Below are 27,592 nucleotides of genomic sequence, written 5' to 3'. Positions count from 1 at the left end.
ACCTTTCAAAGTGAGGTTTAGTGGACCTCATCAAGTCGAAAGGAAATTGAGTGAGGTGAACTACTTGATAAGGACTCCAGAAAAAAAGAAATCTCACCGAGTGTGCCATGAGAATATGCTGACAAGTTATTTTAGATTACATACAGCGTGGAAACAGGCCCTTCGGCCCAACAAGTCCACACTGATCCTCCGAAGAGCAACACACCCAGACCCATTCCCCTACATTTACCCCTTCTCCTAACACTACGGGCAATTTAGCAAGGCCAATTCACTTAACCTGCATATCTTTGGACTGTGGGCAGAAACCAAAGCACCTAGAGGAAACCCACGCAGACAAGAGGAGAATGTGCAAACTCCACACAGACAGTTGCCCGAGACAGGAATTGAACCCGGGTATCTGGTGCTGGGAGGCAGCAGTGCTAACCACTGTGCCACGGTGTCGTATGTTGATAGGGAAGGAAAGCAAGAAGAGAATGTGGTATTGATTGAAACACAGAGGGAAGATCCTAGATCAGAGGATTCTGAATTGGACATTCCTTAAATTAAATTGGACAATGAGGAAGTTGTCAAAACATTGGGATAACTATTGAGTTACCTTCCAGAGGAAAACTGAAATGACCTAAAAGAGTTATTACTATCACATGGTGAGATAAGTGGAAATAAGCAGGGAAGTACTAAACTAATTATGCATGATGTCAACATAGGAAATGCTGTGCTCCAAGATGACATAATCAAAGTGAGTTAACGTGACTGGAGCTCACCCATAGCAATGGTGCCAAAACCAGATTATAACCAATGGTTATGTGTGGACAATCGCAAAGTCAATGCAGTTACAAAGGCTGATGCATCTTTGATTCCATGTTTGGAAGACTGTGCTAAGAAGGTGGACAAGCAACTTATATTTCTAAGTTGGACTTGCTTAGAGGATGTTGGTAGGTACCTTTGCAGAAAGGGTAAAGGAAATTTCTGCTTTTGTAACAGTGAATAGACTACATTAGTTTAAAGTCATGCCACTTGGCATGAAAAATGTGCCAGCCACATTTCAGAGACTAACCAATAAGGACATTGCCATATTGTCCAACTGTGCTGTGTATATCGATGACTTGGTGATTTTTAGTCACACATGGAAGGAACATTTAAACATTTATCAGACCTGTTCCATCAAGTTTGGAAGGCAGGCTTGGGGATAACCTCGTTGTAAGTATATTTTCCAAAACCCAAGTTACCTTCCTGGGCTACATTGTTGGACGTGGACAAATGGCCTCACGTGATGCAAAAACAAAGTGAATTGAGGAGTTCCCAAACCAATGGATTTTTTCGAAAATTTGTACCAACATTTAGCAGTATGCTCCTGCTCCTGTCACTGAATTGCTAAAGAAAGGCAGGCAGTTTCAGTGGACAGCTGACTGTCAGAAGGCATTTGACAGCCTGAAAGCTGTGTTAACTACTGCCCTTGTATTAGCCATACCTAATTATGCAAAGCCATTCAGATGGCTATCGATGTGAGTGATGTGGGTGTTGGTGCTGTGCTATTGCAAGACGATGACGAGAAGACAGAGAGACTTATTGGGTATTTCTCCAGGAAATTGAACATTCATCAGCAGAAATATTCGATGGTTGAGAAGGAGACTTTGAACTTGGTGTTGGCGTTACAACATTTCAATGTTTATGTTGCCAGAAACGAATCTTGGACAATCATATACACTGACCATAACCATTGAAGTTTGTGGAGAAATTAGAGGACAAAAAGCCAGACTATTTAGATGAAGCTTGTAGTTACAGCCATTCAAATTGGAAATTGTGCAAATGACAATTCGAGAAAACGTGATTGCCGACTGACTGACGAGACATGGACGAAGATTGGAGGCATTTGGTGGCAGAAGTAAAACAGACTGAAGCAGAATGTAGTCGTACCTGTTTGCATGCTTGTTGTCAATGTAATGCATATGTGTGGTGTTGCATATTAGCAATTTAGGATGAAAGAGTTTTAAACTGAAGCCATCTTTGGATGCTGATGGTTCGTTTTTATTCAAGGGGGAAGGTGTGACAATGTTACTTCTTTAACAAGGTAATGTTGCCCTTGACTTTTTTTTGAGAGGTAGTAAAAGAAACAGATTCCGAAAATTCTGGGGTTGAAGGCTTTCAGAGCCAATTTTATTATAGCTAACAGATACTGCCTCAGGAAGAAAGCTTTCACGTTTTCAAAAAGACCATTATTCAATGAAAGAGGAGTGGCCAGTTCTCATAGCTCAGCTTTTCTCTGGTTTGGTTTCTAACAGTAGTATGAAACAAATGCTGGACCCAAAGAAGCAGCTCCAGGCTGATACTCTCTCTCTCTGACTTCTCTCCTGTAAGACACTGTGATTGATTTTACCTTTTCTGCCAAGGGGTGTTTATGGGGATTATTGCAGGTATTTGGAACAGCATCATTGAAATGGGATAATCTGTTGGATTTTCGGATAGGTTAAGTTATTCTATATTCTGTTCTCTTTTGTTAGTGTTTCACTGGGTAATCTTAGAACCAAATTCTGTTATGTTTAAAATTAAGTGGGTTGGCCACCTGCATTTCTCCATGAATATCTGCGTAACACCTGCTTAAAATAATTACCAAAGTTAGGGTCTTGGCTACTTTCTTGAAATATTTTGCGGGGGTCTGGCCTGTTCCATAACAACTGCTATGTCGTCTTGTGTCTTTGTGTGACCCTGAACATGCCTGAGGATCTTTGAAGAAGCAAAGCGTAAATCCCTCTGTAAGGCCTTTCGTTGCACACATCCGCATTATGCTGAAGCACATAGTTGATCAGTTCGTAAGGGCAGGGGTGGTGGTGATAGAATGCACACAAATGTGTTTTGCACCATTGCAGATTCAAAATGCACTCAACGTATCACTGTTGCAGAGCTCAGTGGCACAGAATTATGCCCTATTGCAGAGCTCAGTTGCACAGGGTGTCTTGGAATGGGAATAGTTAATTGTTAATATGAATGCAGCAAATAGTGAAGAAAGCAAATAGAATGTTCTATCTTATTACAAATGGGATAGAATACAGAATTATGGATGGTCTGGAAATATTGTGCAGGGTTGATAAAGCGTGTCACTGGAATGAGCACAGCAGGTCAGGCAGCTTCTGAGGAGCAAGAGAGTCGATGTTTTGGACAGGTCCTGAAGAAGGAAGAATGTGAGTTCATTAGAAGCAGTTTCTTGACTAAATCCCAGGGTGAATGATTTCGCTTGTCAGGAAAGATTAGATAGTTTTGGGCCTGCATCAATTGGAGTCTAGAAGTGTGACCTGAAATCTTACCAAAACAAATAAGGATCTTAAAGGACTTGGCAGAATGCATTGTCAGAGGATGTTTCTCCTTGTGGGAAGGAATAGAACTAGAGAATGCAGTTTGAATATCAGGCTTTGGTCATTTAAGGCAGAGATGTGGTTTGTTAATGGAATTCCCTTCCCGATGATGCAGTGCAGGTAGAGCCATTTACTGTTGTTCAGGTTGAGTTAGATAGATTCTGATTTGATCTTGACAAGCAACTCAAAGGTTGTAAGTGGGAGACAGGAAAGCAAAGGTGAAGGCACAATTTAATCAGACATTACAAAATCGAGATAAGGATGATAGCCAAGATCCTTTCGACAGATAGTGGAGTCCACAACTAGAAGGCCTGGGTTTAAGGTGAAAGGGGAAAGATTTCAAAGAGATCTGCAGAGCAACAGAAGGTGCTTCACCTATGGAACGAGCTGCCAAAGGAACTATAGAGTTGGATGTAATTACGTTAAAAAGACATTTGGAAAGGTACATGGATAAAGAATGTTTAGAGGGATATAGGCCAAATGCAGGCAAATGGAACTAGTTCAGTTCAGGGCACCAGGTCAGCGTGGATGAGTTGGACAGAAGGGCCTGTTTTCATGCAGTATGACTCTTTGCAGATGAAGGGCTTTTGCCCGAAATATTGATTTTCCTGCTCCCCCGATGCTGCCTGACCTGTTGTGCTTTTCCAGCACCACTCTAATCTTGACTCTAATCTTGTCTCTGCACATCAATAAAGTGATGGGAAATATCATCAGAACCTGCAGATGAGCTTGAGTTCTCAGCAACTGGGTGTAGTTTTCAGTTGTTTTTCACACTAATTTTCCACTATTTTCCAAGATGATGAGAGAAATCGACATAAAGAGATTAAGAGAGTGCAAGCTCTTCAAGCCATTCTCCTGACAGTTAACGGAACCTTAGAATTGAAGCAAAACCAAGGGGCCAATTTTTGGACTCAGCATTATTCTGAGTCTGTTTTTAGAGCATCTTGAAATTGGTCCTCAGGCTTTATTTACAATCTCAGGTTGAAATGTATCACCAGCTAGAAAGACATAGCTGGCTCACCTGAGAAGAGGAGATACAACAGGTGAGATTGGCTCAGTTGGCTGAGCAGCCAGTGTAACTCAGATCACTGCCCCGTTCATCTCCCGTTATGCTTGGGTGGACTTGGGATTCGCCTGTTCACTCTAATGTTATTGGAGATTACTGCCTTCTGTCATACCCTGTGAGAGATATGGGGGAGATTTAGAGCTGTTGCTGGCAGCTAAGTTCATGGTACATCCTGAAGTTCCGAAGGAAATAGCTGAAATGATAATGGAGGCTTTAGTAGTGATCTTTCAGGTATCACAGGAGTCAGGGGGATCCCAGATGACTGGAAAATCACTACTGCAACCCACATGTTTAAGAAGAGAGCAAGGCAAAAGATGGGAAATTATAGGCCAATGAGTCTGACCTCTGTCGTTGGTAAGATTTTGGAGTCCACTGTGAAGGATGAGATTTCTGAACACTTAGAAGTGCATGGTAAAATAGGGCAAAGTCAGCACGATTTCATCAAGAGGAGGTCATGCCTGACAAACTTGTTAGAATTCTTTGAGGAGGTGAGGAGCAGGTTAGACAAAGGAGAGCCGATGGATGTTATCCATCTGGACTTCCAGAAGGCCTTTGATAAGGTGCTGCACAGGACGCTGCTAAGTAAAATAAGGGTCCGTGGTGTCAGAGATCAGGTACTAGCATAGATAGAAGATGGTGGCAAAATTTAGAAAGAGAATTACCAATGAATGGACTTGGTGGATGAAGAAACAACTTTCAGTGTTGTTGGAACGGAATAGAGGACATGCATGGCATCTAGTTAGACATGGATAAGGTTCTTTGTGAAGAACGTTCATGTAGCTGTTTTCACAAGCGAGTGAGGTCTTTACACTTGAAGATTCACTGACTAGATATTAATCTAGATCCGTGAGTAATGGAATAAAGGAATATCAGAAATCAATGCAGAATTTTGAATCAACTGTTATATGTTGGGAATGAGCTATCAACCAGGAGATCAGTATAACAATCAAGGTTTGGAGTTGTTGGTGTTGTACTGGGTGCACACAGTTAAAAATCACACAACACCAGGTTATAGTCCAACAGGTTATTTGGAAACACTAGCTTTTGGAGCGCTGCTTCTTCATCAGGTGGTCAACCTGATGAAGTGTTCCGAAAGCTAGTGATTCCAAATAAACATGTTGGCCTATAACTTGATGTTGTGTGATTTTTAACTATAACTATCAAGTCAACAGTTAAGAACTGCATGGAGAAATGTTTCAGTAATGGCTGAAGGAATGGTACAGCAAAGGATATTAGACAGACAACATCCCGTCAGTTGTACTGAAGACTGCTGACCCAAAACTAGTCACGCCAAAAAGCAAGCTCCTGCAGTACTGCAATAGCTTGAAATCTACCTGACAATGTCCACATATGCCTCGTACATAAAACGCCAGGCCAATCTCACATGGTCAACTATCCATCCACGGCCTCCTCTCAATCCTTATAGAAGTAATGGAATGTGTCATCAACTATGCTTTCAAATGAGTTTCACAGCAAAGCTGTGCTCACAGCTGCTCAGTTTGAGTTCCTCGTGACCACTCCATACCTGATTTAAGGAACGCATTACTTCATACATGGCTAAAAGAACTGACTTCAAGAGATGAGCCGAGAGTGACTGCACTTGATATCATGCCAGCATCTTTGATACCAACTGTGGCATCAAAGAGGCCGAGCAAAATCGAGGTCATTGACATCAGTAACACCAATACTTGGTCAAATCTATGATAAGGAAAGACAGTCATGGTTGTTGGAAGCCAATCAGCTCAGTCCTCAGACGTCACTGTATATGTATCACACGGTTATTGTTTGGGCCCAGCTATTTTTAACTGTTTCATTAATGGATTCTCCACTGATGATTTTTCAATACCATTTGTGATTCTTCAGATACCAGACATTCTGTATTCATTTACAACGAAGCCCAAACAATATTCATGCTAGGATATAGTGACAAGCAACAATCATGTCTCGCAAATGAGAAGCAATGACAATCTCCAATATGACAGAATCTATTCACATTGACTTTCAAAGGCGCAACATTGCTAAATCGTTCATTATTAACATCTTGGGGATTACCATTGACTAAAAACCCAACTGGAGCAACCATATGCTTACAGCAGCTGCAATTGCAGGCCACAAGCTGGGATTTCTGCAGTTTGAACCTGATTTGGTCGCTGCACACAAGCCAAAAAATCATCAGTGTAATATAGTACTCCCCTGTTGTCTGATGAGTGCAACCGCAGCGAGATGTAAATACCTCAGCATCATCCAGGACAAAGCAGCCTGTTTGATCTACATTCCCTCTGCCATCAGTAATAATCTAACGCCTCACCACTAATAGTGTAAGCAGTGTGTAACAGATATAGCATTCTGCTTCTCAGCACAGCATTAAGCCGCTGTTCAACAGTATCTTTCAAGCTCGTGGCTTCTACCACCTAAAAGGACAAGGGCAAAGAAAAAAGGATGGGAACATGTCTATTTGTGATTTTTTCATCAAACTACACACCGTTCTGACTCAGAAGTATACTGTCATTCCCTCAGATTGCTAGGTCTGAGGGAATGACAGCATTGTAGATATATGCACACCAGATGGATTGCCGTTCGTGAACGTGGGTCACTGCAACGTTGTCAAGTGCAACTACTGAGAGGCAACAAGTACAGCCCTGGACCGGCTAATGCTTACTTCCCACTCTTCAATAAGGAGAAAATTAGAACTGAAGACAATCACGATCTTCCCAGTGGTTAACTTAAGAGACTTGTGGTGCCGCTGCATGTCACCAGTGTGCACCAACAGTCTGAACTTGGGTCTTCAAATGTCTCCGAAGGCCAGCGTTTAGATTTCGAAGGTGAGGATGTGAATGCTTAATTCTCCAGAAATGTTGTGAGGGATGGGGTAGAAAATTCATTGCTGTATATATAAGGTGAATGTAAAGTCCCCATAGTCCCAGCTCACCACTCTCACGTTCGAAAGAGATAACTAGTGGCGGGATTAACCTGACTGTCACCACGCCTTACGCGAGGAGTGAAATTGAACAAGTGAGGTTTTGGAGGCAACCCAACCCGCGCTATCGGTATCCCACTGCGTCGTAAATCCGTTCAGCTAATTGAGACAACTGAGAACTTGCCCAATTCACTCCGGCAGCTGGATTGCTGTCGCTGAACCCCACTCTCCTTCGTGAAAAGAAGTCTGTCTGTGCAGCATTTTTCTTTCATTTGAACGGTGATGGAAGATCGCCACTGTATCATGTGACCTGGACAAACTGCTCAGGCACCCTCCGAATAAGGTGGAAGAGTCATTCAAATAAGTCGGTTATCCCCTCACCAACCTGTTGTGATGTGGAAGCGCCGGTGTTGGACTTGGGTGGACAAAGTCAGAAGTCACACGATACCAGATTATATTCTAACAAGTTTATTTGAAATCACAAACTTTCGGAGCGCAGCCAAGTCAAGTGAGAGGGGACATACGCACACAGAATTTATAGGCAGAGAGATCAAGGGCAGAAAGATTGAAATATCATACAATTGATGTGAACGGAATGTCGAATAATAAGTATCTGTAGGTGACCAAGAGTGGCCTGAGTAAAGTGTCAACAGCTGAATATCAATGACCTATAATCGCATTAAATGAGGCAGAGAGATACTTACAGATAGTTACAAATAAGGTGGTGTTGGAAACAAACTAAATGACTGTAATAACATGACAGGTACAAGAGTCGCATGCTAAAGCTCTAACCAAAGTAATAAATAATCCAAAAATGCAAACTAATTAAGGTAGAGAGATCATAACAATTTATCAAGGTGACTGTGTCAAACAGGACAGTAAGATTTTACAGACAAAGGGTAGTGCAATGTAGTCACGTATAGCGGGACATGAACCCAAGATCACTGTTGAGGTCGTCTTCATGGGTACAAGAACTTGGCAATCAGTTTCTGCTGGACGATTCTGTATAGTTATGTATCTCGGGGTCTGTCTTGGAGGACGCTTACCCAAAGATCGAAGGCTGGATATTCTTTGCCGCTGAAGTGCTCCCTGACTGGAAGGAACATTCCTTTCTGGCGATTGTTGCACAGTGTCCATTCCTCCTTTGCTGTAGCACCTGCATGTTCTCGCCAATATACTATGCCTCGGGCCATCCTCGCTTGCTGCATATGAGATAGACAATATTGGCCAAGTCACATGAGTATCTGCCATGTAAGTGGTGAATGGTGTTGCCACGTGTGATTGTAATATCTATGTCAATGATCCATGGCCAGAGGCTCGTCGTCATTGATGACATGTTGAAGTCTGTGAAAAACATGAGGTAGTCTCTCTGCTCCAGGGAAGTACTGGAAGACTAAAGGTGCTCTATGGGTCGTATCCTATGCTTGCCATCTGAGGAGGTCATTGTGGTTTTTCGCCATGGCATATTAGAAGGTGTGTTCGATGAGTTGAGCATAATATCCCGTTCTTGTGATGGTGTCCTTCAAAATCTTTAAGTGTCCATTACATTCCTCCTTGTCTGAGTAGATCCTATGTATGCGCAGGACTTATCCGTAGGGAAGTGCAGCATCATGAGGTTACCATTTATAACATATCATGTTATTCCAATCATTTAGTTTGGCTCTAGCACTACATTACTTTTATTTTTCTGTAATTATCTCTCTGCCTCATTTAATTAGATTATAGGTCATCTCCTTCCTTGTTATTCAGCTGTTGACACTTTACTCACGTCATCTAACACTTTTGGTAGCTTGCAGAGACTTAGTATTCGACATTCTACTCATATCAGTTGTATGATATTTTGATCTCTCTGCCCTTGATCTCACTGCTTATAAATTCTGTGTGGATATTCTCCCCTCGCACTTCACCTAATGAAGGGGCTGCGAGGTGAAAGCTTGTGATTTCAAATAAATCTGTTTGATTATGACCTGGTGTCATGTGAGCTCTGACTTTGCTCACTTGTTTGACAGCTCTTCATGCCTTAAACTTTCTTATCAATGATCTTTGTGCCTGAAGGAAGGCATCACAGTCAATGGAGATTTTTTTTTGTAGATTCCATTGGAGAATTTGTGATGTGCCTTTCACTTCTGGGAACGCCCTCTTTTGTTTCTTCCAGAGACGAGTCCAATTTGAATCCACAACGACAATCAGATGCTCTTCAGATTTAATTTTGAATCAGTTTTAAATAACTTTGACTTTAAACCAACCTTTAAAATTCTGTTTTCGTGAATTATAACACTGTCATGAAAACATTGTCGACAAGATTTATTTCATTAAAACATGTTGTCTTTCTCTGATCATGCATTATAATCTTTATGAAGGGAGTCCGGCATTTTCTCACGACTGATACCAGTTAAATTGGTTCCTGCTTTGCTGTTTTCTACCTGGAGCCTTTCTAGAATAGCAGAGCATCATTTAAGGATTTCAAATCCTCTTTTTCTGCAAGCCAAAGAATTTTTGAAAATCATAACCATCACATCCACGCTCTCTGCAGCTACATTTATTTTTTTCAAAAAGCTTTATGCTTAGACCATTGGGTCCGGGAATTCGTTTGATTCTATTTTGCTGAGTGTCGCCAATAACTTTGTCTGCTGACATTAATTGTACAAGTTCCTAATTTTTATTAGCTCTTTTGTTAACTTCTATTTCGTACACTCAATTTGAGTCTTCTACTGTGGAGACAAACATAAATGGCTTGTTCACCAAACCTGTAATTTCCTCATCCCACGATCATTTCTCTTGACTATTTTTAAGGGACTGATACTTATGCGCGAGCTGTTTTTTTTAAATATCTACTTGTTAAAGCTCATAAAAAATCGAGCGAGCAAAGGCTGTTACTGATTGCTCAAATCACCATACACAACAGCGTGCTTTAGCACTGTCCTTATTTCAATAGGGACAATTCCTTCTCCAACTATGCAGCCATATCTGTTTGAAACGCTCGATTTTCGCAATTATTGTATCACATCGCCAACGAGGGATATATTGCCCTGTGGCTGAAGTCCATTACTAGGGTTGCGGCCCTTATGGTTTATGGGACTTTATGGGAGTTCCTTCCTCTGAGTTGTGTTGTCCTGCACAACACAATGTGCAGGTAAGATCCTTAAATAGTATTTCTGATACAAGACTGTACATTATGCGATATCTGCAACCTTTCACATCCTGTCCCACCAAGTATCACTGAAGACAATATCATGGATTTTTATACGAATGATTAGTTTGCTTTCATCTTCCATTTTATTTTTTCTCATCGACTTTTTCGGTTTTTTTTTACTGGTTTCGGAAACACCCTAATCCTCCGGCTGGGTTGTATTCGTCTGCTTTATTCATTCAGAGGATGTAAGTTGCGGTGGCTGGACCAGCGATTGTTGTCCATCTCGAATGCCCCTGGAGATGGTAATGGTGAGCTGCAGTCTATCTGCGATAGGTACACTCACATGCTGTTGGGGGAGGAAGCTCCAGGATTTTGCGCTGGTCGAGATGGCGTAGGAACAGCAAAATATTTCCAAGTCGTGGTGGAATATTTTGAGACTTATATTTTAAAGTAAACATGATTCTTCAAGCGCTAGTAAGCCACTGATGGATCTCTCTTGATTTTATTTTGTTTATTTAATTATAACGCAGTTTGTTGCACAATATGATGTGTTTATCAACTATTTCTAATATTCATTTATCGCCACGTCTTTAAGTCTATTTATTCAATCTATTTTGGTCAGAGCTCTCCATGTACATATATTGTTGACTTTGTTTAAACACACGATTCTTCTCTGCACTCGGAATACGTCACTTTCAAATTTCATATAGGATTTCATTGTACTCTGATCACTTTTTATTTCCAGGTGCAACATTTACTAGAAAGTTATGAATTAACACTGTCTCGTTGTATAGTAATCAACCTGAAACAGGTTTATCCATTTCTGGTATCAGAACCTTGTTTATCAGTCTTTTTATTCTCTCCCTCGTGGTCAATATGATTGATGCGCTTGGAAGCAGATAAATTGATCTCGCGGATTTCGTAGTTTCTGTCACTCTCTATACCTTCCCATTGCTTCGTCTGTGAATCTAGTACTCGGTAATTTCAAAGACAATGAGTCACCAATTGATGAAGATGGAAGCACGAATTTTTCGATTAGATTAGATTACATTACAGTGTGGAAACAGGCCCTTCGGCCCAACAAGTCCATACCGACCCGCCGAAGCGCAACCCACCCATATCCCTACATTTACCCCTTACCTAACACTACGGGCAATTTAGCATGGCCAATTCACCTGACCTGCACCTCTTTGGATTGTGGGAGGAATCCGGACCACCCGGAGGAAACCCACGCAGACACGGGGAGAACGTGCAAACTCCACACAGTCAGTCGCCTGAGGCGGGAATTGAACCCGGGTCTCTGGCGCTGTGAGGCAACAGCGCTAACCACTGTGCCACCGTGCCGCCCACTACCTCCCCCAAAAGTGATCTGTCCCACCTGAGAGAGTGCACAGATCCAGCATTGGATTATTTAACTATCTCAGGGCACATTACACCGGAGTAGGCGGAAGATATCCTTGATCGTGGAAGTCGAAGAGCACTGATTTATGCTGGACTGCATACAAAAGCTGGCTAATTCTGGGAAAATGGGGGAAATTTGAGCAAGTTTCCAATTGCATATCTACATTCCCGATCTTTTTTTTTTCTTTTGCATGGAACTCCAAGGTCCGTGTGCAGCAGCAACTTCGGGAAATCTGAAATTGAAAATGGGAATTGTGATAACATGTCAGTTGATGTGTCCACACTCTTGGAGTGGCTGCGCATCTTAGAGAGAATGTTGTTCTTAATGCAAGTGGTTAGCTCATAGTTGCTTGCTCTGTTCTTCATTGTGATGGACAACGTTGTTGTTTGCTCTGATTGCTGGCAGGAAATCTGAGTTATGGGATGTTAGTCTTATGTCATTCTCACATCTTTTCGAGGTCATCTGCAATCATTCTGACATTTGTCATCTAACTGCCCTTCAGTTGACTCTTTCTGCTGTCCTTTACTTTGTCCTTTAGAGGAAATCACCGTAGCTTTTCTGCTCTGAACAAATGGTTGAAATACTATATTCTGGCAGTCAGGGTTTTGGCAAAGTTTTGCCCTTCAAATGCCAAGTGTTATTTGTTTTATGGTCCGTTTTTGGAATTTTGGGGCGGTAATGGCCCAATGCTATTAGCGTTGGACTGTTAATCCAAAATCTAGGTAATGTTCTAGGAACTTGGGTTCAAATCCTGCCATGGCAGATGGTGGAACTTCAATTTTTTAAAAAAATCCTGGAATTAAGATCTATTGATGACCGTGAAACCATTGTCGATTGTTGGAAAAACCCACCTGGTTCACTAATGTTCTTTAAGGAAGGAAGCTGCCATCCTTATCTGGTTTGGCCTAAATGTGACGTCAGACCCATAGCATTGTGGTTAACTCTTAACTGCCCTCTGGGCAATCAGGATGAGTAGTAAATGCTGGTCCAGCCAGCAATGCCCTTGTCCCATGAATGAATTTGAAAAGATTAAGGGCTCTCATGAATCTGCAGATCTCAGCACAATGCATTTTTACCCCTTGATTATCTTCCACCACAATTCTAGAGCCTTTTATCAAGGATGTAGCAGTATTTAGCATTTATGGGACATGGGCATGGCTGGCTGGTTGGCTAACATGTATTGTCTGCCCCAGTTGCCTTGAGACAGTGTTGGTGAGCTGTTTTCTTGAATCATTGCAGTGCATGTGTTGTAGGCAGACCCATGATGCTGTTGGGGAGGGAATTCCAGGATTTTGACCCAGCGACACGGAAGGAATGACAATATATTTCCAAGTCAGATTTGAGAGTGCCTTGGATGGAAACTTTCAAGTGGTGGTGTGCCCATGTATTTGCTGCCCTTGATCTTATGGTTGGAAGTGGTCATTGGTTTGGAAAGTCCTGTCTAACTTTTGTGAATTTCTGCCATTAGATAGTACACGAACTCCTCGCCTTTTTAGTGTCTCAAGTGAAATATTGTCTCCAGTGGTACTTAGTGGGACAGGGCGTGAAAGGCCGCAGATATCGCATGATATACAGTGATGTATCAAAGATGCTATTTCAGGATCCTCCCTGCGCGTTGCGTTGTGCAGCACAGCACAACTCAGAGGAATGAATGTCCTCATAGCCCCCATAAACCATCAGGGCCGCGACCACAGTAAAGGGACTTAAGCCACAGGGTAATATGTTCCTCATTGGCAATACGATACCATCACTTGCAAGAATCGAGCGTTTCAAACAGATATGGCTGCATAGTTGGAGCAGGAATTGTCCCTATTGGAATAAGCACATTTCTAAAACATGCCGTTGTGTATGGTGATTTGGGCAATCAGTAACGGCCTTTCCCTCTACTCGAAACCGTGTGAGCCCTTGCACACACTCGGTTTCTTTTTAAATTCAAAATCAGAATACAGCATGTATTGCTAAAATGGGAAGATGTACTGCTTTGGATAACGAATACAGCAGAAGCAACACGCTTTCCCGATAGGAAACCCACTTTCAGGGGTCCCTGTTATAGGTTCGAAGCTGAATTGGGCAGGCACTTGAGTATAGGTGCCAATTCCAACATAGTCGAACACAAAAGTTTCAACAAGCCGAGTAAATTGCCTGGCATATAAATATACGTTTCTTCTAGCTTTCTTTCATTATTGCAAATGTGAATTAAGATATCCCAATTTATATTTGTTTTCAGGTTCAGCAGCCTTTAAATGATCACAGAAAATAGTTTTTTAATTTCATTTGGGAAGATATTAGTAGTGCAACGTTTCATTAAGGTGTCGCTACTAAAGTAGGAAGTATGCAAGTTTCGGACTATAGCTGCCTCTTCATACTGTCTACTGCTACTTTAATCTACATTGTAAAGTTAAGGGTGCCAAAGAGGATTTCTTTGTTTGAAAACATTTTTGACAATGATTATCCCGATGAGTCAATTAATTAATTTGATGCTTGAGTTTTGCTTGCGCAAGTTACTTATAAAACAAATAATGATTGTTTATCAGATCAAATTGAGTACAAAAGCAGGATGCAATAGTGCAATTCATTTGTAAGGCTAAATATATAGTTGAGGGCCGGTTTACTTCAATACCAACAGTGTAGGTTGAGTTCACATTCCACATGAGGTAGTCTTATAGTCTGCCTCTTTGCTCTTCACCTGAGAGTGAGAAAATGACAAACTAGCATATCGGGAGTGATAAAACTGACTGCCAAAGGACCAGGAGGAAGTGTCAGTCGATTGTATTGATTGGCACGCACCGCATGAATAACTGAAATGCTATCAGTGTTAACCTAAAAAAAATCTACCTTCAACACATTTATAAAACGCACCGCGACGATTAAAATCATTCTTTATTGCGCAATTACTTTAAATTCCAGACGAATACATTAACGTTTCTGCAAAATTGTGAAGAAAAGGAATACGTTTCGAATAACTGGACACTGCTTTCCAACATGAACATTCTGAATGATAGTTTGCGCCCGTGGAAAGGAGGGGGATTCTCTCCTGTCACTCGCAGCCTGATCTCTTGATGCTTTGCTTGAGCTGAGATGAGAGAGACTCGTGTGTAACGCCGCAGGTGTAGACTTCGTGTGAGTTCCACTGGGCGGCGGTCAGGGTCAGATAACTGCTCACACTGTATGTCTGGTCGGTGCCCCGCACTGCCTGAGTAGTCTGGACACCACTGTCCGTGGTCTCACCGTCCACACTCCAGGAAACTTCCACCGAACCAGGGAAGAAATGATTCACCAGACACACCAGGGTCGCTGTGTCATCTGCGGAGATCTGATCGGGCGACGGCGGGAGAAGAGATACCGAAGGGCGAGTCGCTTCCCGGGCTGCAATGAAATGGATTGTGTTAATCAAAAATAAAACTATTGCGTCGTAAATATGCTTACAATTAAATACTAGTAGCAATAAATGAGCACTTGATACATTTCCTTGATCAATTCTTGCACTTTTACAAATCTTTAATGGGCTCAAGACGCACGAATCTTGAGCAGATGATTTTGTTTGACTAAGGCGTTGAGATAGAGTAGCACTAACCCAGATTCCTTCTTTAAGTTAAAACGTCTAACTGTCGTTAATCGAGGGCATTTGGTAGCTCTAAATGATCTGGAGGTACTTGCGTAATTGCACTAATTCCAGTCCTGACAAGGCTACCGTTAAGGTACTTAGATGACATCAAAACATGTAATGTTCAGGTACAAAATAACCCACCTCGTCTTCGACCACTCTCTCAGAGCAATGGAGTCAAGTGTTATGAGTATATAATTTAGAATAACATCAGAAAGCCCAGAAATCCAGGTGACGAGTATGTCGAAGATGTTATAGCAATGCAAGTACTCTGTAGTTAGTGTTGCTCCTAATAAAGATGAAGACATCTGTCTCAACAAGAATCCGATCTTTCTGGCATATGTTTGCACGAGCTAACATAGTAGGTAACACCCAGAGCATATCATACCGGCAGCGGTGTTTGATCCAATACAAAACATCAGTACTATTTGAAGAGAGAGGAAAACAACATAATTCTCGCTGCTTTCCTGGTCAATTTGTAAGCTGCAAACAATATTTATACAGCAAACGATTTGATCAATACCACATTGCAGCTTATGGGGCCTTTCTATGTTTAAATTGCCTTCCAGTACTCCAAATTACAATGTTCAATACACGGTAAGGATTATTATTTCACTTACAATGCACATTTATCTGCAATTGTGAACGAAGCGATTTAAAACCATAGTTTCTTTAACTTTTGGAGTGAATTGGAAGGATCACTTCTCTGGAGTTCAATGACAGTCCGTTTCATTGAACTCTTTCCACTGAACAAAGTAAACAATTATTTCGAGTGCCATACATTGTAATTCCTTTCCTTGCTAACAGCTGAACAATTTCGTTAGTTTTAGCCAAGAGAAAATATTCTGTTCGAGGAAGGAGGTTGTTAAACTACCTTCAATTTTGAAGAATGGCACCTTTCAAATATTGGCTAAAATGTGGATAACTTTCAAAGCAGTGTTCGCACCGTGTCTAAACAAAGAAGACAACATTTTACAGTCTTTTTAAAATAACGTAAATCTGTATAATAGAATTTGTGCATAATCCATCTAAGACCATTTTGTAAATGGATGGATGGCAAGAGTCGTTGGGAAACCTTAAAGCAGTAGACAGGGAAGAGGATCACAGCAAGGTTAAAGCCATGCTCACGCTCTTGGGTAGTCCGGGAAGTTATGGAGCTATGATATAAAAACTGCGGTAAAAAGTGTCCTACTCGATCACAATCGCTGCTCCACATTTGACACTGTAGCCTACTTTTGTTGTCGGCTCGATGTGTTGTCAACGATCTTTTTGAAAAAAAAAGCTCCGATTAAACACAACACGTAAAACGCATTGATACAGTTGCTAACTTTGGAATTAGAAGTCTTTCACAATCTCGCCAAGAAAGTGGAACTCTTTGTAGATAGGAAACAAATCGTTCCTTTTACGTTTTGTTCGTGTGATAGTTTTGTATCCCAAACAATTGTTGATGGCAATCTACAGCCACAGTTGCTTCATCTCACTCACATTACTTCATTGATCATCTAAACAAGTACAAGTTTGACTAACTATTAGACACAGAAAAGAAGGGTCTACTGTACGGCTACTTACTCAGAACAGTGAGTTCGGTCCCTCCGCCGAAGCCGTAGCTACCCCAACCACAATAATAGTTGGCGTCATCCTCCGCTTGAACTCCGCTGATGGTTAAATACGCGGCATTTGTTGACGATTGACTCCTCCCAGAGAATCGAGCGGGGACCCCCGTACCTTTGACCTCGCGGTTGAGATCATGGTAGAGTAGGAATCGAGGAGTATTCCCGGATTTCTGCTGGTACCAGCCCACGTCGCTGTTTCCCAAGGAAGTGCCAGAGACGATGCAACTTAATTTAACAGTGCCTTGCGGCTCGATGGAGATCGATTTCGGTTGGGTTAATGTAACCGCCGCATTCGAACCTGCAAAATGTAGAGCAGAGTCAGAGGGGAGGCTTCAGTTGATCAGTATCGTCACTTCCCATCAGTCAGTGAAGTTTGTTGAATACTTACAGACTGCGCCGATGAGCAACGTTGTGAGGACACGCTCCCAATGAAACATGATGATCTGAGTGAGGCTCAGACACGTCGCCAGGTTACAGGAAAGTATTGTTTGCCCGTCTCGCTTTGCCTTATCAATGCTTTTAATGGTGACACCGCACGACATGGTTCTTCATTATGCAAATGAAGCTGACTGTTGACCACGAATAATCATGCTCAGCCCTCCCAGTCACATGACTTCTAAACGAGACATACTAACAGCGGTTATCAACGAATTTATGTTAGTAATGCCGATCCAACTCACAAAATACTTTAACAAGTGCGGTACCTTTTTAGAAATGCGTGCATTTTGTACACGGTACAAAGAAATTATTGTTTTAACAAATATACTGGAGTATATATTTGGATCTTTCCTTTTCTACAAATCAGATATAAGCATTAGAAAGAGACTTTGATCATTGTTCCTGACCTTTTCAAAATAAACAGAAATTGTTGGAGAAACTCAGCATCTATGGAGAGAGAGAGCAGAATTAATGCACCGAATCCAGTCACCCTTCAGATTAAACATAAAATAAATAAATGTGTATGCTGGAAATCTGAAACGCAAACAGAAATTGCTGGAAAAACTCAGTAGATCTGTTAGCATCTATGAAAAGAGACAGCAGAATCAATGTTTCGAGTCCAGTGACAGTTCGCTTCAAATCGCCGGTATCCGCAGTTCTTTATTTTATTTCAACGTGTAGGCAGTGATTTTACGCATTCAAACCAATCGATGAAATTCAAGTACATTCTTAAAATAAACTTACGATTAACTTACTTTTGTGAACAACTCAAAGACATGAAGCACACTACTGTTGATCTGAATCGTCTTTGCTAGATACAGTTACCAGAGAAAGTCTAATCTAATTGATAGCTTTTCTTAAAATAAATGTTTCCTTCAGCACGTACTGCAGCAAGATTCATTAAACAGTTTTACACTTCATGTTCGTATTGTTTTTAATGGTATAAAACAGATTTATCTTCGAGTTCGTTACATTTCGTGAAACTTGATGTTGCATGGAAATGAATTAACTCACATTATAATAGGGATATTGGCAATTACAGATACAAGACGGCTTAAGAGCACGCGGTGTCCACCAACACTCTTGAGCTGTTCAGGGAGAGGTGGGCGCCGCAGGGAGTGGAGTGCATTATTTCCCCCTCCAACTCTATTTTGATTTAATCCCTGCCCTCCCCATCACTGTTTGATCACGCAGCATTGCCCTTTGATGTGAAGGGTACTGCTTGTCACTGGCCACTTGGGTGTATCTTTTCTTCCTGGTGGTAGAAATTGAATAAAGATTCGTGCACCTTGTGTCTTTTCACTGTGTCTCGCACTATTACGCACGCAACATGGGTGCTGGGGAAAAAATAAGCATTACCGCAGTTAGGTGGGGGGGGGGGGGGGGGGGGCAAAAAAAACAAGACGGCTTAATTAAAACACAGGAGGACTGTAAAGTCAATCCTTTGCGAAGGAAAACATTAGTTTTTCTAGGCTAACGATCATAACTTTAAGGCCGATCAGGAACAGAAAGCTCTGAAGATGTACATGCGTATGTTTTCGAAAGCGAAGGGAGTTTTGAGTAAGGTTTTTTTTTTAAAAAAATGCACCAGGAATCTTTGGCGTGATCGTAGGGAATGAGAAGAACAAACGCAAGACAATTATTCTAATCCTTTACAAATCAAAAGCTCGGACCCAGCCAGAACATCACAGGCAATTCTGGGCGCTTCACGTTATTGCTTCCAAACAAACCTGTTGGACTGTAATCTGGTGTTATGCGATTTTTGATTTTGTCCACCCCAGTCCAACACCGACTCCTCCACATCACATTGAGGAGAGGGTACAGAGGACGTTTGCGGGAACGGTGGCAAGAAAAAAAATATGGTAATTTGGTACAAACATAAGTAACTGGGATTATTTCCCTGAAGAACAAATAAGATATTAAAGAAGCATTTGCTTGAAATGCCCACGTTCACGAAAGATTCCAACAAAGTAAATGAGCAGAAACCGTTTCATCGACAGAAAGATCGTTAACCAGAGTACATGTAAACAGATTTAAAGCAATTGGAACGGTGCGAGTGACCTTACCTCTGAGCCAAACGACCCAGGTTTAAGTCCCACTGCTCCATACTTGTGTCGTAACATCCATAAATAGGTTGATTTTTTAAAGAAGTGTCAAAAAAAGCGGAGACGACATGAGACAGGAAAATGATCGAGCAATACTTTGCAGATCGGACTGATTATGCAGAACGCAATGTGGCTGTCCGTGCATTCGCACGGCGGAAACTGAAGTAATTAAAAAAAGAAAATGATGAATAATTGAAGACGGAGATACACAGCACTGAAGCTCCTTTTCTGCATTATTTTATAATCGACTAAAAACAAAAATTCTCCTGACAAAACTGTGTGAAGCGGCAGAATTGGGAGAGTGTATGTGTGTGTTTGAATGAGTTTGTGTGTGCGTGTATGAGTGCGTGTGTGTGAAAGTGTATATATGAATGACAATAGACAATAGGTGTAGGCCATTCTGCCCTTCGAGCCAGTGCGTGTTTGTGTGATTATATGTGTATATGAGTGTGTGTGTGGGGGGGTGGGGGGGAGGTGTGGGGAGGGGGTTCGGATGGGGAGTGTGAGGACCTCTGCACATGAATGTGTGTTGGGTCCATCAAACCAAAATGGGCCCAAATCATGGGCTTAGGTGAGGTAAGGTCCTGGGGAGTGTTGTTGAACAAAGAGACCATGGGGTACAGGCTCATTGTTCCTTGAAAATGGAGTCACAGGTAGACTGGATAGTCTTGTCTTTATTGGTCAGTTCATTGAGTAAAGGAGTTGGGACGTCATATAATAGTTGTATAGGACATTGGTTAGGCCACTTATGGAATATTGTGTGAAATTCTGGTCTCCTTCCTATCGGAAGGATGTTGTGAAACTTGAAAGTTTTCAGAAAAGATTTACAAGGATGTTGCCAGGGTTGGAGGGCTTGAGCTATAAGGAGAGGCTGAATAGTCTGGAGCTATTATCTCTGGAGCATCGTAGGGTAAGGGATGACCTTATCAAGGTTGACAAAATCATGAGGGGCATGGCAAGGATAAATAGACAAGGTTGTTTCCTTGGGCTTGGGAGTCCAGAACTACAGGATTTAGGGAGAGAGGGGAAAGATTTAAAAGGGACCTGAGCAGCACCTTTTTCACACAGAGGGTGATGAGTGTATGGAATGAACTGCAAGAGGACGTATTGGAGGCTGGTATAATTACAACATTTGAAAGACATTTGGATGGATATATGAATTGGAAAGATTTAGAGTGATATGGACTAAATGCTGGCAAATGGGACTAGATTAATTTAGGATATCTGGTCAGGATGGACAAGTTGGACCAATGCGGTCCGTTTCCATGCTGTACATCTATATGACTATGACTCTATGATATTCTGTAAATCAGCCTGCCATATCCATCGCATTAGCTTCACCTGGTCCAATAAGTAGGATAAGGGAGCATCAACAGCCTCATAGAGGCTTACAAATTCTGAGGGGCATGGATAGGGTAAAGAGGCAAAGTCTTTCCCCTGGGGTCAGGGAGTGCAGAACTAGAGGGCATAGGTTTAGGGTGAGAGGGGAAAGATATAAAAGATACCTAAAGGGCATCTTTTTCACACAGAGACTGTACATGTATGGAATGAGCTGCCAGAGGAAGTGGTGGAGGCTGGTACAATTGCAACATTTAAGAGGCATTTGGATGGGTCTATGAATAGGAAGGGGTTGGACGGATATGGGCTGGGTGCTGGCAGGTGGGACTGGATTGGGTTGGGATATCTGGTCAGCATGGACGGGTTGGACTGTTTGGTCTGTTTCCGTGCTGTACATCTCTATGACTCTATAACAGCCATGAATAAAAGTTAGATCTGACCTCCTAGACCCACGAACATCTAAACATGAAGCACATGTCGATGTGCAGGATAGGTGAATTGCCCACTCTAAATTGCCCACAGTGTTCAGGGATGTGTAGGTGAGGTGAATTAGGCAGGGCAAATGTAGGGGTATAGGTCTGGGTGGGATGCTCTTCGGAGGGTGGGTGAGGACTTGCTGGGCCGAAGGTCATGTTTCCACACTGTAGGGATTCTATGTTTGTATGATTCAGATGACACTGAGACAGAGCTCAGGATCTTCAGCCACAGATCAGACCCAGGCTCATGTCATGTGCAACCTGAAGGTACTGTCATTTAACAGCATAAGCCAACACATGAATGACAGATACAACACTGTGGAAATATTTACATCCAAGTTCCTTTGGAGCACAGAAATCACAGTTAAGCAAGTTAACTTCATCTCCATCTGAAATGATTGGCGATGTGGTCTCTTCTACACTGGGGAGACTGAACGCCAACTTTATGGAATGATTCAGGTAACATTTCCGGGACACACACACCCAACAACCCCACTGCCCTGTGACCAACCACTTCAACTCTTTCTCCCACTCCCCCAAGGACATGCCAGCCCTGGCCTCCACCACTGTCAAATCCAAGGCACCTCACACCTGGAGGAGGAACACCTCATCTTCCACCTTGGGACCCTCCAACCACACGAGATCAATGTCAATTTCACCAGCTCCCTCCTCTCCCCTCCTTCCACCTTATCCCAGATCCAATCCATGAACTTGGCACCGCTCTCTTGAACAGTCCATCTTCGTTTCCACCTATCCGCTCCACCCTCTGCTCTGATCTATCACCATTACCCCACCTTCATCTACCTATCATCTTCCAAGTTACCTTCTCTCCAGCCCCACCCATCCCACTTATCTCTCAGACACCTTGCCCTCCCACCTCCCACATTCCCCATAAAAGGCTTATGCCCCAAACATTGACTGTCCTGCTCCTCGGATGCTGCCTGACCTGCTGTGTTTTTCCAGTGCCACACGTTTTCACTCTGATCTCCAGCATCTGCAGTCCTCACTTTCTTCTAAATGATTGGCCCCTTATCCTGAGACTAGTCCTGCATTTTAGACCCCCACATCACTGGAAACAAACTTGCAGCATTCTTCCTACAACTACCCTTCAGAATTTTGTACTTGTCCCATTAAAACGTCAGAGAAAATAGACCCAATTTGCTCAATCAACTCATCCCAGGAACCAATCTGGTGAACCTTGGCTGCACTGCCTCCAATGCTTTTTGGTGAGCAGGGCAACCTGCAAGCAATAATACCAACGTGGTCTCACTGTAACCTCTTAAAGTGTAACAAGTGTTCTTTGTCCCTTTAGTATAAAAGTCAAACTTTCATTGCCATCCCAATTGCTTGCAGTACCTGCATAGTATTAATGTTGAAGAAATATTCTCCAGATCTAGCTGGGCTCTTGTCAAGCTGCTCCAGTACATTGTAACAGTGCCATCTACACAACAATGAAGAAAATTTCCAACCCTGCACCACACCCAGCACCACAAAAACAGAACATAATATTTCCTAACAGTAAACAAAGAACTCAGCATGGAAGTTATTAATTCTGTCACATGAACTTACAAATTAGAATCAACTCCTTAGGCCAGCCCTGTTTTTCAGTGGACTATGCTCTCAATTCTACGTTCCTAACTTTCTCAGATAGCCATTCTTTTTTTTTAGTCAAGAGTCTATTCATCTCTGCCTTAAAACATTCAATTACATGGCTTAAAGCACTCTTTGCAGAAAAGAGTTCCAACTACTCATCTCTGCTTTAACTGGGAGACTCATTATTTTTAAATGTCTTGTTTCAGTTTCTTCCAAAAGGATAAAAATCCACCTTGTTAAGTCCCCTCAGGAATATATAAGTTTCAAAAGATCACTTTTCATTCTTCTAAAGTCCAACGGATAAAGCCCAGCCCGCCCAGCTTCCCTTATAAGATAATCACTCACCCCAATCCCAACCCAGGTGTCAGTAATTGGCAATGTCACGTCTGACCCATTTACTTATAATTTGGTCAAGTATGCACAATTTGGGTTTCACTAGGACCTCTTAACCCCAGAACTCATTACAGCTTTATAGATTAAAAGCACTTAAAACACTTGATTGCCTATGCCACCAAGCATGCATGCAAGATATGAAGTGCAGTCAGATAAAAGGTTTCCCATCCATTTGTGCTATCACTACTGTGGGAGAAAAATAAACCACTCTGCTTGCCCACTTGTTCACAGAAGCCATGTCTGTTCTTAGCTAAACAGAGCATACCCATAAGACCTCAACTTGACCACAACCAGCTCAGGGACTAAACGGCAAAACAAGGCATCACCTAACCAGCTTCCAAGCTGAAGGAGTACACTCCTGAGATGTTCTGATAACAGACTCACTACCTCACAATACCATCACCGCTCCTGCAATCTCGAGGGAATTCCTAGTCTCCTCAGGTACTGAAGTCCCACAAAGCCTACCCGAGACTGGGTGGCACCCAGATACCTGACAAGAATGCACACACCCTGCAGACCCATTGTAACCAGGATACTGGACTTTGGCACCTGCTCGAGCAGAGGAACGGAACCTCCTGCTTTAATTATTACCTGATTGCTATTACCGGACAACTGATAGTTTTCCATTGAATGTAATTTAGTTCATATTGTCTTGTAACTAACACACTACTATAACAGTACAAAAGCTGTCTGTATCTGCAGCTCGGGGAAGAAAATCCTTGACTTAACTGTGTAGAGTGTCCGTTCTCAACCAGTCCTGTCAATTTCTTTTCCCCACTATATCGTGAGAAATAAACCAGTATTCGTCAGTTTCACAAGATTTGTGTGCGGCCTCAATTTGTAATTGGACGATTCTCCGACAACTACCCATTCTACAACTATGTTCTTTGGGTCATGGCAAACAGAGGTGACATTGCTGATCCATTCTTCACGACGCACAAAGATATGCCAATCTCGTCTACAAGAATCTACATTTCTGCTGCACAGAATGTTCTTTACAAGTGACGTTCACCAAGGAGAAGTACTGATTCATCAGTTGAGAAATTTGATAACTGGAGAAAACCTACAGTGGGAGGGGGAGAGTCCTTTTGTCATTGGTCATATAAGTGCCAAAGACTCAGGTAAGACTGGATAAGAGGTTCTCCATAAGCGGGATGATGATCCAGGCACGAAATTACAAAACAGAACCCCAAAGGTCATAATCTCTGGGTATTACCTAAGACATGTAATATAGCATACATAAGATTAGAGAAAATGTATTGAATGCATTCAGAGCTTAAAACTCAATAGATGGAGAATAATCATGGTAATTGTGTACATTGAATGAAAATGGCAAGGCAATAGATCTAGATGGCAATGAAGGTAACAATCTTGTTCTAAAGGAGATTTTAAACAGAGTGACCACAATAAGACAGAGTTTTGCATTAAGTTTGTGAATGAGGTGTTCAAACAGAAACTAGAATCTTAAATCAAACCAGAGGAACTCTTGAAAATGTGAAGGGTGTGTTGTGAGGCTGACAGAATCTAACGGTTTTCTAAAGTCTGATCAAAATGAATTTAAAAAAGACCTGCACTTCAATACATAGCAAATTTATAAGCTTAATCTACTTAATATATAAACAAACTAATGAGCAAATCAACGAGCTTAAACTATTTTATACATCTGCAAACTAATGAGTCTCATGGCTTTCCAGCTCAATGGGGACTGGTGGCAATAGCACTAGGAGCTCTACCAGTTTCTATGGCACTGGTCTCAAGAACCCCAGGCTAATGGTGAAAGACCAAAGAGTGGGGCAAAGTCCCTGATATTAATACTGTTCCGAATCTAATGTTGCATGTTGTATCACCATTTCATAGTACTTTCAGTACTTTCCCAGGCATTCTGTTGTATTGGAAAGAACTTAAGGTTGTGTTTGTGTTAACTGCAGAATAGACTGTTTCCCATCCAACAAGGTTAGTGTACAAAGTTAAAAATCACACAACACCAGGTTATAGTCCAACAGGTTTAATTGGAAGCACACGAGCTTTCGGAGCGACGCTCCTTCATCAGGTGATTGTGGAGGGCTCAATCGTAACATAGAATTTATAGCAAAAATTTACAATGTGATGTAACTGAAATTATACATTGAAAAATTGATTATCAGTTAAGCCTTTCATCTGTTAGAATACAGTGATAGTTTCACTTCTTTCGTGTGTAAATCACAAAACCTTTTTTAAAAAAAGTTGCATTCTCGGGTTAGCTGTTAACAATGGTGATAGCTGGACAATATGTTGAAGGTGTTGCCCCCCGTGTGTTCTCTGTCTATGCCATGATGTTTAGATTGATTCTAATCTAAAAAGAGAGATAACGGAGTTTTACATAAATTCATGCAGTTTTTGAGCTCAGAGTTCTACATGAATGCATGCAGTTATTGAGCAAAGTACAATGTAACCCTGAAAGTACAAATTTAGCCCACAAAATATATGTGTGCATGTGGGTCTTTGTCTGTGTGTATGTGTGTGTCTGTCTGGGTTGGGAGTTGTGAGTGTGAGAAAGTGTATGTGTGTGTGTGTAGTGAGTGCAGAGTGTCTTAAGTTTGTGAGGGGGTGCATGTGTGAGTGTGGGAGTGTATGTGTCTGTTAGGATGTGTGTGGGTGTCTGTGGGCGCGTCTGTGTCTATGTGTGTCCGTATGTATGTGAGAGTATGTGTGTGTAGGAGTATCTGTGTGTGTGTATAGTGCAATGGTGGTCACCTGTAATGTGACGTGAATCCAAGGTCCCGGTTGAGGCCCTCTCTATGGGTACCGAACTTAGCTATCAGCCTCTGCTCGGCCACTTTTCGCTGCTGCCTGTCCCGAAGTCCGCCTTGGAGGATGGTCACCCAAAGGTCCGAGGCTGAATATCCTGGACCACTGAAGTGTTCCCCAACTGGGAGGGAACACTCCTGTCTGTTGATTGTTGTGCGGTGCCCATTCATCCGTTGTCGTAGCCTTTGCTCAGTTTCCCCAATTTACCATGCCTCCGGGCAACCTTGCCTGCAATGTATAAGGTAGACAATGTTGGCTGAGTCACATGAGTACCTGCCATGTACAAGGTGGGAGGTGTCCCCACGTGTAATGGTGGTATCTATGTCCACAATCTGACACGTCTTGCAGCGTCCACCGTGACAGGGTTGTATGGAGTTGTCCTGAGAGCCAGGCAGCTTGCTACGAACAATGATCTGTTTGAGGTTTGGCGGTTGTTTAAAGGCAAGTAGTGGAGGTGTGGGGAAGGTCTTGGTGAGGTGCTTATCCTCATTGATAATGTGTTGCAGGTCACGAAGAACATGGCGTAATTTTTCAGCTCCTGGGAAGTACTGAACAATGAAGGGTACCCTGTCGGTTGCAGCACGTGTCTGTCTCCTGAAGAGGTCATTACAGTTCCTTGCTGTGGCACGTCGGAACTGGCGGTCAATGAATTGAGCATCATACCCCGTTCTTGTGAAGGCATCCTTGAGTACTTCCAGGTGTCTGTCACATTCCTCCTCATCTGAACAGATGAGAAGGAACACACACACACTCTCACATACACACAGACGTGCCCACAGACACCCACACACACCCTTACAGACACACACACTCCCACACTCACACATGCACCCCCTCACAGACTTAAGACACTCTGCACTCACTACACACACACACATACACTTTCTCACACTCACAACCCCCAACCCAGACAGACAGACACACACACACACAGACAAAGACCCACATGCACACATATATTTTGTGGGCTAAATTTGTGCTTGCAGGGTTACATTGTACTTTGCTCAAAAACTGCATGCATTCATGTAGAACTCTGAGCTCAAAAACTGCATGAACTTATGTAAAACTCTGTTATCTCTCTTTTTAGATTAGAATCAATCTAAACATCATGGCATAAACAAAGAACACAGGGGGCTAACACCTTCAACATATTGTCTAGCTATCACCATTGTTAACAGCTAACCCGAGAATGCAACTTTTTTTAAAAAAGGTTTTGTGATTTACACACGAAAGAAGTGAAACTATCACTATATTCTAACAGATGCAAGGCTTAACAGACAATCAATTTTTCAATGTATAATTTCAGTTACATCACACTGTAAATTTTTGCTATCAATTCTATGTTACGATTGAGCCCTCCACAATCACCTGATGACAGAG

The 27,592-nt window shown here is 42.1% G+C and overlaps 1 protein-coding gene across 1 annotated transcript; it reads right to left on the bottom strand.

Moving 5' to 3' along the window:
• Window positions 1–14,727: 14,727 nt before the first annotated feature.
• LOC122562821 (immunoglobulin lambda-1 light chain-like) lies at window positions 14,728–17,608 on the bottom strand. Its single transcript, XM_043716071.2, has 3 exons — window positions 17,471–17,608; window positions 17,039–17,380; window positions 14,728–15,231 (listed from the first exon to the last, which is right to left on the bottom strand). The coding sequence occupies exons 1-3, from the start codon at window positions 17,517–17,519 to the stop codon at window positions 14,903–14,905; spliced, it is 720 nt and encodes a 239-aa protein (XP_043572006.2). The 5' UTR covers window positions 17,520–17,608; the 3' UTR covers window positions 14,728–14,902.
• Window positions 17,609–27,592: the final 9,984 nt, after the last annotated feature.

Source organism: Chiloscyllium plagiosum, unplaced genomic scaffold, assembly GCF_037043375.1.
Source record: "Chiloscyllium plagiosum isolate Xiang-an unplaced genomic scaffold, Cpla_swu_hap1 HiC_scaffold_24, whole genome shotgun sequence".
Taxonomy (NCBI): domain Eukaryota; kingdom Metazoa; phylum Chordata; class Chondrichthyes; order Orectolobiformes; family Hemiscylliidae; genus Chiloscyllium; species Chiloscyllium plagiosum.
This window is presented reverse-complemented; position numbering and strand designations above follow the sequence as displayed.